The sequence below is a fragment of the Scyliorhinus torazame genome, chromosome 14 (assembly GCF_047496885.1).
Source record: "Scyliorhinus torazame isolate Kashiwa2021f chromosome 14, sScyTor2.1, whole genome shotgun sequence".
Lineage (NCBI taxonomy): Eukaryota > Metazoa > Chordata > Chondrichthyes > Carcharhiniformes > Scyliorhinidae > Scyliorhinus > Scyliorhinus torazame.
The window spans coordinates 75,259,665-75,273,664 of record NC_092720.1 but is presented as its reverse complement, the minus strand read 5'-3'; the positions used below and the strand labels follow the sequence as shown (position 1 = coordinate 75,273,664).

The following is a 14,000-nucleotide window of genomic DNA, read 5'->3' as shown; positions in this document are numbered from 1 at the left end:
GATCGAATGGTTGACCAGTACAGGCTGCGGGCCACATTCCCGTATCTGGATAATGTCACCATCTGCGGCCATGACCAGCAGGACCATGACGCTAACCTCCGACATTTCCTCCACACCGCTAAGCTCCTTAACCTCACGTTAATGAGGAGAAATGCGTTTTCCACACAACCCGCTTAGCCATCCTTGGCCACGTGGTGGAAAACGGGGTCCTCGGGCCCGACCCCGACCGCTAGCGCCCCCTCCTGGAACTTCCCCTCCCCCACTGCCCCAAGGCCCTGAAGAGATGCCTGGGGTTCTTCTCCTATTATGCCCAGTAGGTCCTCAATTATGCGGCAAGGCCCGCCCACTCATTAAATCTACCATTTTTCCCCTGACGGCTGAGGCCCGCCTGGCCTTCAACCGCATCAAGGCAGATATTGCCAAAACCACGATGCTCACAATAGACGAGTCCCTCCCCTTCCAGGTGGAGAGCAATGCGTCTGACTTTGCTCTGGCCGCTACCCTCAACCATGCGGGCAGGCCCTCGGCTTTCATCTCCCGTACCCTCCAGGCCTCCGAAATTCGACACTCCTCCGTCGAAAAGGAAGCCCAAGACATTGTGGAAGCTGTGCGACATTGGAGGCATTACGTGGCCGGCAGGCGATTCACTCTCCTCACTGACCAACGGTCGGTTGCCTTCATGTTTAACAATACACAGCGGGGCAAGTTCAAGAATGACAAGATCCTGAGGTGGGGGATCGAATTCTTCCCCTACAATTACGATATCTTGTATTGACCTGGGAAGCTCAATGAGCCCCAGATGCCCTATCCCACGGTACATGTGCCAGCGCACAAGTAGACCGACTTTGGGCCCTCCACAATGACTTCTGTCACCCGGGGGTCACCCATTTTTTTCATTTCGCCCAGGCCCGCAACCTGCCTTACTCCAACATGGAGGTCAGGACCATGACCAGGGCCTGCCAGGTCTGCGCGGAGTGCAAACCACACTTCTATCGGCCCGACAGAGCGCACCTGGTAAAGGCTTCTCGCCCCTTTGAGCGCCTTAGCATCGACTTCAAAGGGCTCCGCCCCTCCATTGAAGTAACGTGTACTTCCTCAACATTATTGATGAGTACTCACGTTTCCCTTTCGCCATCCCATGCCCTCACATGACCTCGGCCATTGTCACCAAGGCCCTGCACAGTCTCTTCACCTTATGCAGTTTCCCCACCTACATCCACAGCGATCGGGGTTCCTCTTTCATGAGTGACAAGTTGCGTCAGTTCCTGCTGAGCAAGGGCATCGCCGCAAGCAGGACTACCAGCTACAACCCCCGGGGAAATGGACAGGTGGAGAGGGAGAACGCGACGGTCTGGAAGGCCATCCTTCTTGCCCTACGGTCTAGAAGTCTCCCAGTGTCCAGCTGGCAGGAGGTCCTTCCTGATGCGCTCCACTCTATCTGGTCGCTCCTGTGCAATGCCACCAATGAGACCCCTCACGAACGAATATTTGCCTTCCCCAGGAGGTCCACCTCAGGGGTCTCGCTCCTGTCCTGGCTGACAGTCCCAGGGCCCGTCCTCCTCCGGAAGCATGCGAGGAGTCATAAATCGGATCCCCTGATCGAAAGGGTTCTTCTCCTCCATGCCAACCCACAATATGCCGACATGGCACACCATGACGGGTGGCAGGACATAGTCTCCCTTCGGAATTTGGCACCCGCAGGTCCCCCAGCGACCATCATCACCACCCCCGCCCCTACACCGTCTCCCTCTCCACTGACTCAACTACTGGACGAAGAAGAAGACGACACGCTCCCGGACACGCAGGTCTCGACACCAGTGCCCACACCACAGCCGGGACTGAGGCGTTCGCGGCGGAATGTCAAAGCACCCGACAGACTCGATCTTTAAGTCCACTTCACCCCCGCCAGTCTCTTTTTTTTAACACGGGGTGAATGTGGTAAACCACTGTTACCGTATTATATATATTGTGGCAAACCACTGTTACTGTATTGTATATATTGTTTGTTGTCTCTGCTGGCTCTGCCTGTAGCTCCTCCCCTCAGGCTCTGTATAAAGGTGGCCGACCTCTGGCCCTGCCCTGTTCGGGATCAGTTGCCTGCAGGTTCTCGTTTAGCTTATTAAAGCCACAATTTTATTCCACAACTCGTCTTTGTTATAATTGATGGCACATCAATGGCCAATTGTGGCAAATTATCAGAGGCCGATAGGACTTTGCCGGGAACATACCAGTTTCGTCCGTGTGACCCAGCAGTCCCAGCAGCCATTGAGCTGTCCTTGCCTGCCTGCCTGCAACACCAGTCACAGGCCAACCTGGGCCTTTTTGACAGACACAAGCTCCATTGCCTGAGCCTCAAAACTGCAAGTGATTCAATGTCCCACTTTTATTTTAAGTATTATTTTACCCTCCACACTGCTAACCTGGCATATGTGGCCATTTTTGAATTGAAAAGTTTTTTTTAATCATTGCTCTGAGGGTACCTCAGGTTTGAGGCATCCTCTCATCCCCGTATCTGCGTCTAACTCCTTCCGAGATAGCGGTCCTCCTATTGGCCCTCCAGCTTCAAGAGCCCACTGGCTGTCCCCAATTGGATTCCCCAGTTGGCAATTCGGGAAACACTGCTTAGTAACACCGCACTGTAGGTTGGGACCCCTACTTGACCTTAATATGGGGCTCCTGACCCAAAAGACTTATTAATATTTTATTTATTTTGGTAGAAATATTTGTCACTTCAAAGGAGGGGATAGGGAGTCAATGTCTTCAAAAGGACAACAATGACACTATCCAGCCTCTCTCGTGGCACTGCAGGTGGGGGAGTCAGTACCAATTGTTGCAAGGCATTGAAATGGCATTTTAGAACAAGGCGTGATTGGATCTGGGCTCACAGGTGCAATTCAGTTCTCATTTTCAAGTTGTACACTTTGTGCTTTTATGTATTCATTTGCTTTTATGTTATTACATATAGTTAAACAGCAGCACGGTAACGCACTAGATAGCACTGCTGCCTCACGGTCCCAGGTTCGATGGGTTACTGTCCGTGCGGAGTTTGCACATTCTCCCCGCGTTTCCGTGGGTTCAGGGTAGGTGAATTGGCCATGCTAAATTGACCCTTAATTGAAAAAAATGAATTAAGGACTCAAAATTTATTTTTAAAAAACAGTTTTAAATTCTATGAAGTTAAGTAAAATGTGCAGTAATCTGGAAATCAAAGAAGTAGACCGAGATTTCACAAGGCATCAATGGTCTTAAACTTGGGAACAACCCTGCATTGGCCGGTTCTAGAGACCTGCTCCAATTATGAATTTCCCACAATCAGTGTCAATACCTACCTTTGGCAGCAATAAATTATATATTTTTTTAAATTTAGAGTATCCAATTAATTTTTTCCAATTAAGGGGCAATGTAGTGTGACCAATCCACCTACCCTGCACATCTTTGGGTTATGGGGGCGAAACCCACGCAAGCAGTAAAACTCTGACCTGATTGGCTGGTTGGGAATCTGTTAAATTTGGGAAAAAAAATTATATTGCAAAACAAATCTAATTGATTAACTAGATAGTGGAGTAACTAAACCTGAGGGCAGTGATCGGTATTTAGCATTTAATTTTACAGTAAAAAACATCTAGCGTCAGGGCCATACAGTTAATTGTAACTCAATCTAACAATAATTCAAGTGTTTATTTTAAATTAATTAATTAGTGCATAAATGTCACTCAGCGGGGTGCAGTGCTCCAACTGTGAGATGTGGCAGATTTGTGACACTTCCAGCATTCCGGTCGACTACATCTGCAGCAAGTGTAACCAATGGCAGCTCCTCACAGACCGCGTGGTTCGGTTGGAGCAGTAATTGGATGCACTTAGGAGCATGCAGGTGGCGGAAAGCGTCATAGATAGGCGTTATAGAGACGTGGTCACACCCAAGGTGCAGGCAGAGAGATGGGTGACCACCAGAAGGGCAGGCAGTCAGTGCAGGAATCCCCTGTGGTTGTCCCCCTCTCGAACAGGTATACCGCTTTGGATACTGTTGGCGGGAATAGCCTACCAGGGGAAAACAGCAGCAGCCAGAGCAGTGGCACCATGTCTGGCTCTGATGTTCAGCAGGGAGAGTCAAAACGCAGAAGAGCAAAAGTCATAGGGGACTCTATAGTCAGGGGCACAGATAGGCGCTTCTGTGGATGTGAAATAGACTCCAGGATGGTATGTTGCCTCCCTAGTGCCAGGGTCCAGGATGTCTCAGAACGGGTAGCGGGCATCCTGAAGGGGGAGGGCAAGCAGGTAGATGTCGTTGTACATATTGGTACTACCGACATAGGCAGGAAGGGGCATGAGGTCCTGCAGCAGGAGTTCGGTGAGCTAGGCAGAAAGTTAAAAGACAGGACCTCTAGGGTTGTAATCTCGGGATTATTCCCTGTGCGACGCGCCAGCGAGTCTAGAAATAGGAAGATAGAGCAGCTAAACACGTGGCTAAACAGGTTGTGTAGGAGGGAGGGTTTCCATTATCTGGACCACTGGGAGCTCTTCCGGGGCAGGTCTGACCTGTATAAGAAGGTCGGGTTGCACCTAAACTGGAGAGGCATAAATATCCTGGCCGCGAGTATTGTTAAACACGGGAGGGTTTAACCTAGTATGGCAGGGGGGTGGGTACCGGAGCAATAGGTCAGAAGGTGAAAACTTTGAGGGAGAACTAGGGAATAGGGCCAGTATAGCTCTGAGGAAGAGCAGACAAGGAGATGTTGTTGAAAACAGTGGGTCTGGTGGCCTGAAGTGCATATGTTTTAATGCAAGAAGTATAACGGGTAAGGCAGGTGAACTTAGAGCTTGGATTAGTACTTGGAACTATGATGTTGTTGCCATTACAGAGACCTGGTTGAGGGAAGGACAGAATTGGCAGCTAAACGTTCCAGGATTTAGATGTTTCAGGCAGGATAGAGGGGGATGTAATAGGGGTGGCGGAGTTGCGCTACTGGTTAGGGAGAATATCACAGCTGAACTACAGGAGGACACTTCCGAGGGCAGCGAGGCTATATGGGTAGAGATCAGGAATAAGAAGGGTGCAGTCACAATGTTGGGGGTTTACTACAGGCCTCCCAACAGCCAGCGGGAGATAGAGGAGCAGATAAGTAGACAGATTTTGGAAAGGAGTAAAAGCAACAGGGTTGTTGTGATGGGAGACTTCAACTTCCCCAATATTGACTGGGACTCACTTTGTGCTAGGGGCCTGGATGGGGCAGAGTTTGTAAGGAGCATCCAGGAGGGCTTCTTAAAACAATATGTAGATAGTCCAACTAGCGAAGGGGCGGTACTGGACCTGGTATTGGGGAATGAGCCCGGCCAGGTGGTAGACGTTTCAGTAGGGGAGCATTTCGGGAACAGTGACCACAATTTTAAAGTGCTGGTGGACAAGTTAAGAGTGGTCCTAGGGTGAATGTGCTAAATTGGGGGAAGGCTAATTATAACAATATTAGGCCGGAACTGAAGAACCTAGATTGGGGGCGGATGTTTGAGGGTAAATCAACATCTGACATGTGGGAGGCTTTCAAATGTCAGTTAAAAGGAATTCAGGACCGGCATGTTCCTGTGCGGAAGAAGGATAAGTACGGCAAATTTCGGGAACCTTGGATAACGAGAGATATTGTAGGCCTCGTCAAAAAGAAAAAGGAGGCATTTGTCAGGGCTAGAAAGCTGGGAACAGACGAAGCCTGTGTGGAATATAAGGAAAGTAGGAAGGAACTTAAGCAAGGAGTCAGGAGGGCTAAAAGGGGTCACGAAAAGTCATTGGCAAATAGGCTTAAGGAAAATCCCAAGGCTTTTTACACGTACATAAAAAGCAAAAGGGTAGCCAGGGAAAGGGTTGGCCCACTGAAGGACAGGCAAGGGAATCTATATGTGGAGCCAGAGGAAATGGACGAGGTACTAAATGAATACTCTGCATCAGTATTCACCAAAGAGAAGGAATTGGTGGATGTTGAGTCTGGAGATTTGTGTGTAGGTAGCCTGGGTCACATTGAGATCCAAAAAGACGAGGTGTTGGGCGTCTTGAAAAATATTACGGTAGATAAGTCCCCAAGGCCTGATGGGATCTACCCCAGAATACTGAAGGAGGATAGAGAGGAAATTGCTGAGGTCTTGACAGAAATCTTTGGATCCTCACCGTCTTCAAGTGATGTCCTGGAGGACTGGAGAATAGCCAATGTTGTTCCTTTGTGTAAGAAGGGTAGCAAGGATAATCCAGGGAACTACAGGCCGGTGAGCCTTACGTCAGTGGTAGAGAAATTACTGGAGAGAATTCTTCGAGACAGGATCTAGTCCCATTTGGAAGCAAATGGACGTATTAGCGAGAGGCAGCACGGTTTTGTGAAGGGGTGGTCGTGTCTCACTAACTTGATAGTTTTTCGAAGAGGTCACAAAGATGATTGATGCAGGTAGGGCAGTGGATGTTGTCTATATGGACTTCAGTAAGGCCTTTGACAAGGTCCCTCCTGGCAGACTGGTACAAAAGGTGAAGTCACACGGGATCAGGGGTGAGCTGGCAAGATGGATACAGAACTGGCTAGGTCATAGAAGGCAGAGAGTAGTAATGCTTTTCTGATTGGTGGGCTGTGACTCGTGATGTTCCGCAGGGATCAGTGCTGGGACCTTTGCTGTTCGTAGTATATATAAATGATTTGGAGGAAAATGTAACTGGTCTGATTAGTAAGTTTGCAGACGTCACAAAGGTTGGTGGAATTGCAGATAGCGATGAGGACTGTCAGAGGATACAGCAGGATTTAGATCGTTTGGAGACTTGGGCGGAGAGATGACAGGTGGAGTTTAATGCGGATAAATGTGAGGTGATGCATTTTGGAAGGTCTAATGCTGGTAGGGAATATACAGTGAATGGTAGAACCCTGAAGAGTATTGACGTCAGAGAGATCTCGGTGTACAGGTCCACAGGCCACTGAAAGGGGCAACACGGGTGGAGAAGGTAGTCAAGAAGGCATATGGCATGCTTGCCTTCATTGGCCGGGGCATTAAGTTTAAGAATTGGCAAGTCATGTTGCAGCTGTATAGAACCTGAGTTAGGCCACACTTGGAGTATCGTGTTCAATGCTGGTCGCCACACTACCAGAAGGACGTGGAAGCGTTAGAGAGAACGCAGAAGAGATTTACCAGGATGTTGCCTGGTATGGAGGGCATTAGCTTTGAGGAGCGGTTGAATAAACTCGGTTTGTTCTCACTGGAACGACGGAGGTTGAGGGGCGACCTGATAGAGGTCTACAAAATTATGAGGGGCATAGACAGAGTGGATAGTCAGAGGCTTTTTCCCAGGGTAGAGGGGTCAATTACTATGGGGCATAGGTTTAAGGTGCGAGGAGCAAGGTTTAGAGGAGATGTACGAGGCAAGTTTTGTACACAGAGGGTAGTGGGTGCCAGGAACTCGCTGCCAGAGGAGGTGGTGGAAGCAGGGACGATAGTGACATTTAAGGGGCATCTTGACAAATACATGAATAGGATGGGAATAGAGGGATACGGACCCAGGAAGTGTAGAAGATTTTAGTTTAGACGGGCAGCATGGTCGGCACAGGCTTGGAGGGCCTGTTCCTGTGCTGTACTTTTCTTTGTTCTTTGTAACACAGGGAGAATGTGCAGACTCCACATGGACAGGTGACCCAGAGCCAGGATCGAACGCGGGACCGCGGCGCCGTGAGGCAGCAGTGCTAACCACTGCGTCACCGTGCTGCCCCCGATAAACTAATTTAACTGCCCCACATGAAAGGGGCATGATCAACCCACTGTAATCAATACAGAAACTTTGAACAAAATCTGAAAGATGTGGGGTGGGATTCTCCGTTCCTGAGACTAAGTGTTGACGACAACGCAGAATTCATGGACTAGCACAGCAGAACAACTGCCGCCGTACCTGAACCGATTCTGCTACCGCTAAGGGGCCAGCACCAGTGCCACGTGGAACATGAACGATTCTAATGGAAAACAGTGCCGGATTCGCTGGTTTTGCGATTGACACCCAAAGGCTAACAACTAGGCGAGGGCAGTCCACAACCGCCGGGTGCAGGAGGGGGACCGGCAGACTTACGGTGCCTCACAGTGGCAGAGCACAGGACCCTGGACATGGTTGGTAGCCCGGAGGAAAGTGAGGTCGCCGAGGTGGAACTTGCCACGTACGAGGAAGTGAGACCCTGCTGAGTTGCGGTTCCCTGCAGCACATGTGGCAACCCCCCCCCCCCCATATCTCCCGCCCACCATCCTCACTCCCACACCATCCTCACCCCACACTCCCACACCACCCTCACACCCACTCCCTCACCCTACACCACCCCCACACCACCAACATGCCAAAAGCACCCTCACCCCCACACCACCCTCATCCCCACCATCACCCGCACACCACCCGCACAACATCACCAACCCCACCCCCACCACCCCCAGCGTGCTGTCTAATCATGCGTCTTCTCGTGTGTCTTGCGGGACCTGTTTATGATGGGGTGGGTCCTGGAGCCCCCCGTCAGCCGATCAATGACGGGGATAGCAGCTCAGACACAAGCCCACCGCCAGAGACCCAGGAGACTCCAGAGCACTGGTTGGAGGATGACCCTGGTTTTCCATCACAGCTATCTCCAACACCCTCCACCATCCCAGAGACACTCACTTGGGTGGGGCATGTTCGTGAAGAGGCTCCTGGGTACTCTCTGGTGCGCACCACACAGTTGCTCCGGTACAGCAGGAACTCCCGAGGGGACGGATGGTTGGAGGGCAGGCCGGCCCGAGGAACTAGCTGGCGCCCCTGAGTGTGGCCCAGTCACAGCAGGCCATGGCTGGGAACGTCCGTAGCATTGCCCAGCTGCTGCCCAATGTGGCGCAGACACAGAGGGAGGTGGCCGAGTCCCGGAGGCAGGTCCTCGATGAAGTACTTGAATGCTGAAATTTTATGTATCTTAATGTGCCTGTAATGTAGGATGCTACATTGGTTTGTAATTTCACTATAATTTTAATTATCCTTTCTTTAACATACCGTCCACCATTTCCCTGTTACCTGCTGAATTTGTTTATCTATTTTTGTTAGTACATGATTGTTACATTTTGCCTGTTTTCAACCTGGTTTCTTAATTTATCTATGAATTCTTTGAATAAAGTAACTGCAATACAGACTTTGGTTTGCAAATATATTTCTTGAATAGAATATCATGATTCATATGATAATTTTGGCCTCTTGCGCATCCTTTTCATTGTTCCACCATTTGCATTTGTGTCTTCAGCTGGCTGGTCTCAAATCTCTTGAGTTCATTCTGTAAATCGTTTCTTTCTCTATCTCTCGTCCTACCTCTTTCCCTTCCTTTAAAGTGTACCTTAACACCCCACCCCCGCCCAATACACTGGACAGCTGGTTTGTGATGCAGAGTGAGGCCAACAGCACAGGCTGACGTTATTCATGAAAGCTCTGCCGTCTCAACCTTGCCCCTCGTCTGAGGTGCGTACCAGTCAGCTCTCTCTCTCTCTCTCTTCCCCCCCCCCCCCCTCCCCCAGGCCTATGGTCAACTGGGACTTTGTTTATCAATCTCTTGGTTATCTCTATTAATAACTTTGTATGCGACTCAGTGTTCAATTTTGTTTGTCAACGCTCAAGTGAAATGCTTTCGGACCTGTTACTATCTGAATGGTACTATATAAAGGAAAGTTGTTTTCGAATCTGCGAGCATTCCTGAGTGTCTGCAGTGTTGGGAGAATGTTAGTTCAGTGAAAATAGCAGAACTGTCTTGGAATAAACAAAACAACCAGTTTAAATCAGATGGGAATTATTCAGCAGGTAGCATTGGTTATTTTGTGATTGTATGGTCTGACCTGCAAAATAATCCCTAATTTCCAGAAATGTCAGCCTTGCATTTTACCCCATTTGTTTATGCAACTTAAATCTTGTCAATAGAATTTAAATTCTCGTGATCTCTCAAAGACTTTCCTCTATTTTTTAGAATCTCCCCTCTTGTTCCCTGAGATCTCTGAACATGCATGGCTCTTTTTCATCATGATTCTGGTAACTCTTGAGTGACAAGTGATTTGACCAATTCTATTTCTCAGCAGTGCCTCAATGGCAACCTCTCTTCCTCAGGAATTCCATAGGCCAAGAACACTCTCACTCACTTTTGCTCTCTCACCCTTTTCCCTATCTCTCATTCCCCTTTCTATTCACTCTATGTTTGCCTTCACACATTTCGCTTCTGCCTCATGTACCTTCCTCACTCTCTCACCCACCCTTGCTATCTTTTACAATTTATGCAACCCAGCTCTCCTTCAGTCAAACAGAATTTCTCTCAACACCCTTCACACTGTCAAACTCTCTTACATCTGTCTCTTTGCCGTGTCACAATACTCTCTCTGAATTCTTATCATTCTATTCCAATCACTCTCTCCTCCCCTTCCCCTGTTGCTTTCCATTTCAGCCATTTCTCTCAAAGTGGCTTTGGTATGCAAAATAGTGAGTCACTGAAGTGGGGAAGCAACAGAAGGCAACAACACAGATAGCCTGAAACATGAGGTTTTACAATTGGTGTTTGAGATGACTGTGGTAAAATTAAGTACTTTTGGTTTAGTGAAATCTTCATACCTTTCTCTTGTAGGTGTTGGGCTGTATTGGACATTGTTCCACAGACATCCGTGCGGAAAGTTCAATTTGATGGAGATTTGAACACCAGTATGCCTATTGGTCATCACATGGTACCTGGCTACATAATCACTTATTCTAATATATCTCTGGAAGCGTGAGTACTTTTCAATTCTTCTCTTGTACCAGTAATTGGCGAGTGTTAGCATAAGTTATGTAACTACTGTGCGGGATTTTCCAACACTTCCCGCTGGCGGGATCTGGGATCTTCTGGTCCTGCCGAAACAATCCCCCGCGGCAGGTTCCCCGGCGATGTGGCTGCCGTGCAACCCAAATGGTCATGGTTTCCAGTGGGATTGGAAGGTCCCGTCAGCAGCCAATGTCAAACTGCCTCTGGGAAACCCACTGCGGGGCACTGGAAAACCCTGGCCACTATTTGTTTCATGCACACAATATGATAAAGTAACAGTGTATTTTGAATTGACTGCAAGAAGTGTGCAAAACTAAGAAAGAACCATGTTATCATGTCTTAAACTCCAGGCTTTTTAGTAATGCTAAAATCTGTTGTGCACATATTTCTAAATTCCCACATAGCTCACAAGGTTTATGGGAGCATTTTCTCTTAATTTCTTTATAAAGCTAATTTTTAGAGCCCAGAAAAGGTTTGGGAATTTGGGAATTTTTAAGACGTACTTCAATGACGATCAGAGCGAGCACATCTGACAAAGCTTACTTACTTATCTTCTGTTTCAATACATTAGAATTTGTACTTTTCCCATAAAAGGTTACTCGGTGAAGTGTTGTTGTGGATCTGAATTGGAAATAGAAATGTTGATATTTTTCTTATCTACAAACTTTCCCTCAGCCACACTATCTGAAATCCCAGCAATGACATCCTGCTCTATCTCACTGCCATCTCTTTTGATTCCTCTGATGCCTCTGTGTGGTCAGACAGCTGGCCTGACTGGATGACCAGAAATTTCTAATAATTATGCATTGATAAGATTGAAAACATTGGGCTGGATTGTCTGGCCCTGCCTGTCGCCAGGATTGTCCAGTCCCACCGAAAGTCAATGGCCATTGCCATTTGTTCCTGCCCGATTCGCTGCCCCTCCCTGGCCACAGTATCCAATCTTGGGGTTCTACTTCAACCCGAGTTGAATTTCCAAATCCAAATCCTTTCCATCACCAAGGTCGTCTATTTCCACCTTTGTAACAATGACCGTCTCCACTCTGCAACACTCAATCTAGGGCACGAACTACTGGCCGGTAGATGCCGGAAGATCCCTGGGGCTTCCCGATGGCAGTTATGCTTCGCAAGATCTAACCAGATCTCATAAGATGTCATGATCAGTGGGAGGGACCAGTGTTGCATGTTTAAGTGGGTTTAAGAGCCCACTTAACTGTACAGACGCTGGATCTAAACAGCTCCCAGCAACTACTGGCCTCCCCAGGGAGACCCATGCCAAGCGCCATTTAGTACTTGTCCATGAAAATGTGCACCAGGTGGACCGGCACCTGGGTGGGGTCTCCCAAGTCAATGGAAGCCCTGGTCAAGGACTAGACAGGGTGGCCCCCTGGCTTTTCCCCTAATATCTGGGCACATTGGCACTACCACTCTGACAGTGCCAAGGTGCCTAGTTGGCACTGCCACAGTGGCACACCAAGGGACTAGGCCTGACAGTGGCCATGCCCATGAAAGGAGGGTTGAGGGGGGTATGAAGGGTGGTGGGGTGAAGGGCGGGTATGAGGGTGCCTCCGGAAGGTCCTGGAGGTCCTGGAAGGGGAAGGGGGACCCAAATGGGGTGTGGGAAGGCTTGAAGAGGGGGACTCTCAGTGACCCCACAGCAGGGTGTCCTCACTTAGGGGTTGTGGAGTCGTACCCATGTGAGTGTGTTTGGAGGGGTGGGGGGGGGATGACATTGCCCGTGGGGGTCGGGGGGAGTGAAGACCCTCAAGCTCACTGAGATCCTGGCACCCTTTCAAAATAGTAGCCCAATCTCTGAGGAGCCGGTCTGGGCAGCGCATTCAGCTCCCCAGTGTTGGAAAAAATTCTAATTGTGAGCTAGCCCGGAGAGAAACTCCCAGGGCCTGATTAAGTGTGGTTAGATAGCAGAGGGCAACTCACCAACAGAGTCGGGCAGAAACTCCCAGACAAACCCACCTGAAATGACACTTAGAGATGTTTCCATTAGACTGAGCCCCTTCTGTCAAAACCTTCACCCATGCCTTTCTTACCTCCATACCACACCAATGATCCCCTTGCTGGTATCCCACCATCTACATCCCATGAACTTAAGCTCATCTAAGTTTCTGCTGCTGGTTTCCCAAGCCAGACCAGATCTCGTTTGCACATTACCTCTGTGCTTGTTGGCCTATGCAGAACCACCAAGATGTTGAACTTTTAACTATTGTGTTCAATCTCACCATGATTTGGTCTCTCGCTATCTCTGTAACCTACAACCCCCAATAGTTTGGGTTCCTCCACCTCTGTACTCTGGTACCGCATTTAATAATAATAATTTTTATTGTCACAAGTAGACTCACATTAACACTACAATGAAGTTACTGTGAAAGGCCCCCTGGTCGCCACATTCCGCCGCCTGTGCGGGTACACAGGGAGAATTCGGAATGTCCAAATTACCTAACAGCACGTCTTTCGGGACTTGTGGGAGGAAACCGGAGGAAACCCACGCAGACACGGGGAGAACGTGCAGACATCACACAGTGACCCAAGCTGGGAATCGAACTTGAGACCCTAGAACTGTGAAGCAACAGTGCTACCCACTGTGCTACCATGCCGCCCAGGTAACCAAGTCTTCAACTGTCCAGAACATAAACTGAAATTTCCACCCTATGCACATCTGCTTCTCCACCTGCAAGTCACTCCTCTTTGTGCAGCATTTTTATAATACTTTGAATGTCCAACATACCTTCCAAAAATTACCAAGGCTTATGTACAAATAGCAGTCCCAAAATGATTTTCCTTACATTTGTCAATGCATGGAATCACGGAACATTTCTCAATCCGTATTTGCTGCCTAAATCTCATGATTAAAGTCTGTTTTATTTTGGTGCGAAAAGTTCCTTATCAATCTGAAAGTGCAAATAGATGTGTGACTGGAAATCTACATGAATTTCATATTTTGAAGGGTCAACACTCACTGCTGCAAATGCAGTACAGCAATGCCATCTGCAGAATGTTTGCGAAATGGACAGAAAATGTGTTTATCTCATGCATTTCATTGAGTTACGCATCAGATTCCATTTTTCAGGCACCTATTAGCTTTGATGCCTCTGAATTTGTGTGACCAGTATTGTTTTTGTAGTTTTTTTAAAAAGCCATGCAACTTGCAAAATGTGGCCTGACCTTTGCCATTTCTATGATAAATGAATGACACTGCCT

The 14,000-nt window shown here is 48.5% G+C and overlaps 1 protein-coding gene across 2 annotated transcripts in view; it reads left to right on the top strand.

Annotated features, from left to right (window-relative positions):
• LOC140389822 (uncharacterized) overlaps positions 1–14,000 on the top strand; it is a 344,727-nt gene that overhangs the window by 36,783 nt on the left and 293,944 nt on the right. For both annotated transcript variants that reach the window (XM_072474370.1, XM_072474369.1), the window contains exon 3: positions 10,611–10,751. In XM_072474370.1, the coding sequence (XP_072330471.1) occupies positions 10,611–10,751 (141 nt within the window). The remainder of the gene's footprint in view (positions 1–10,610; positions 10,752–14,000) is intronic.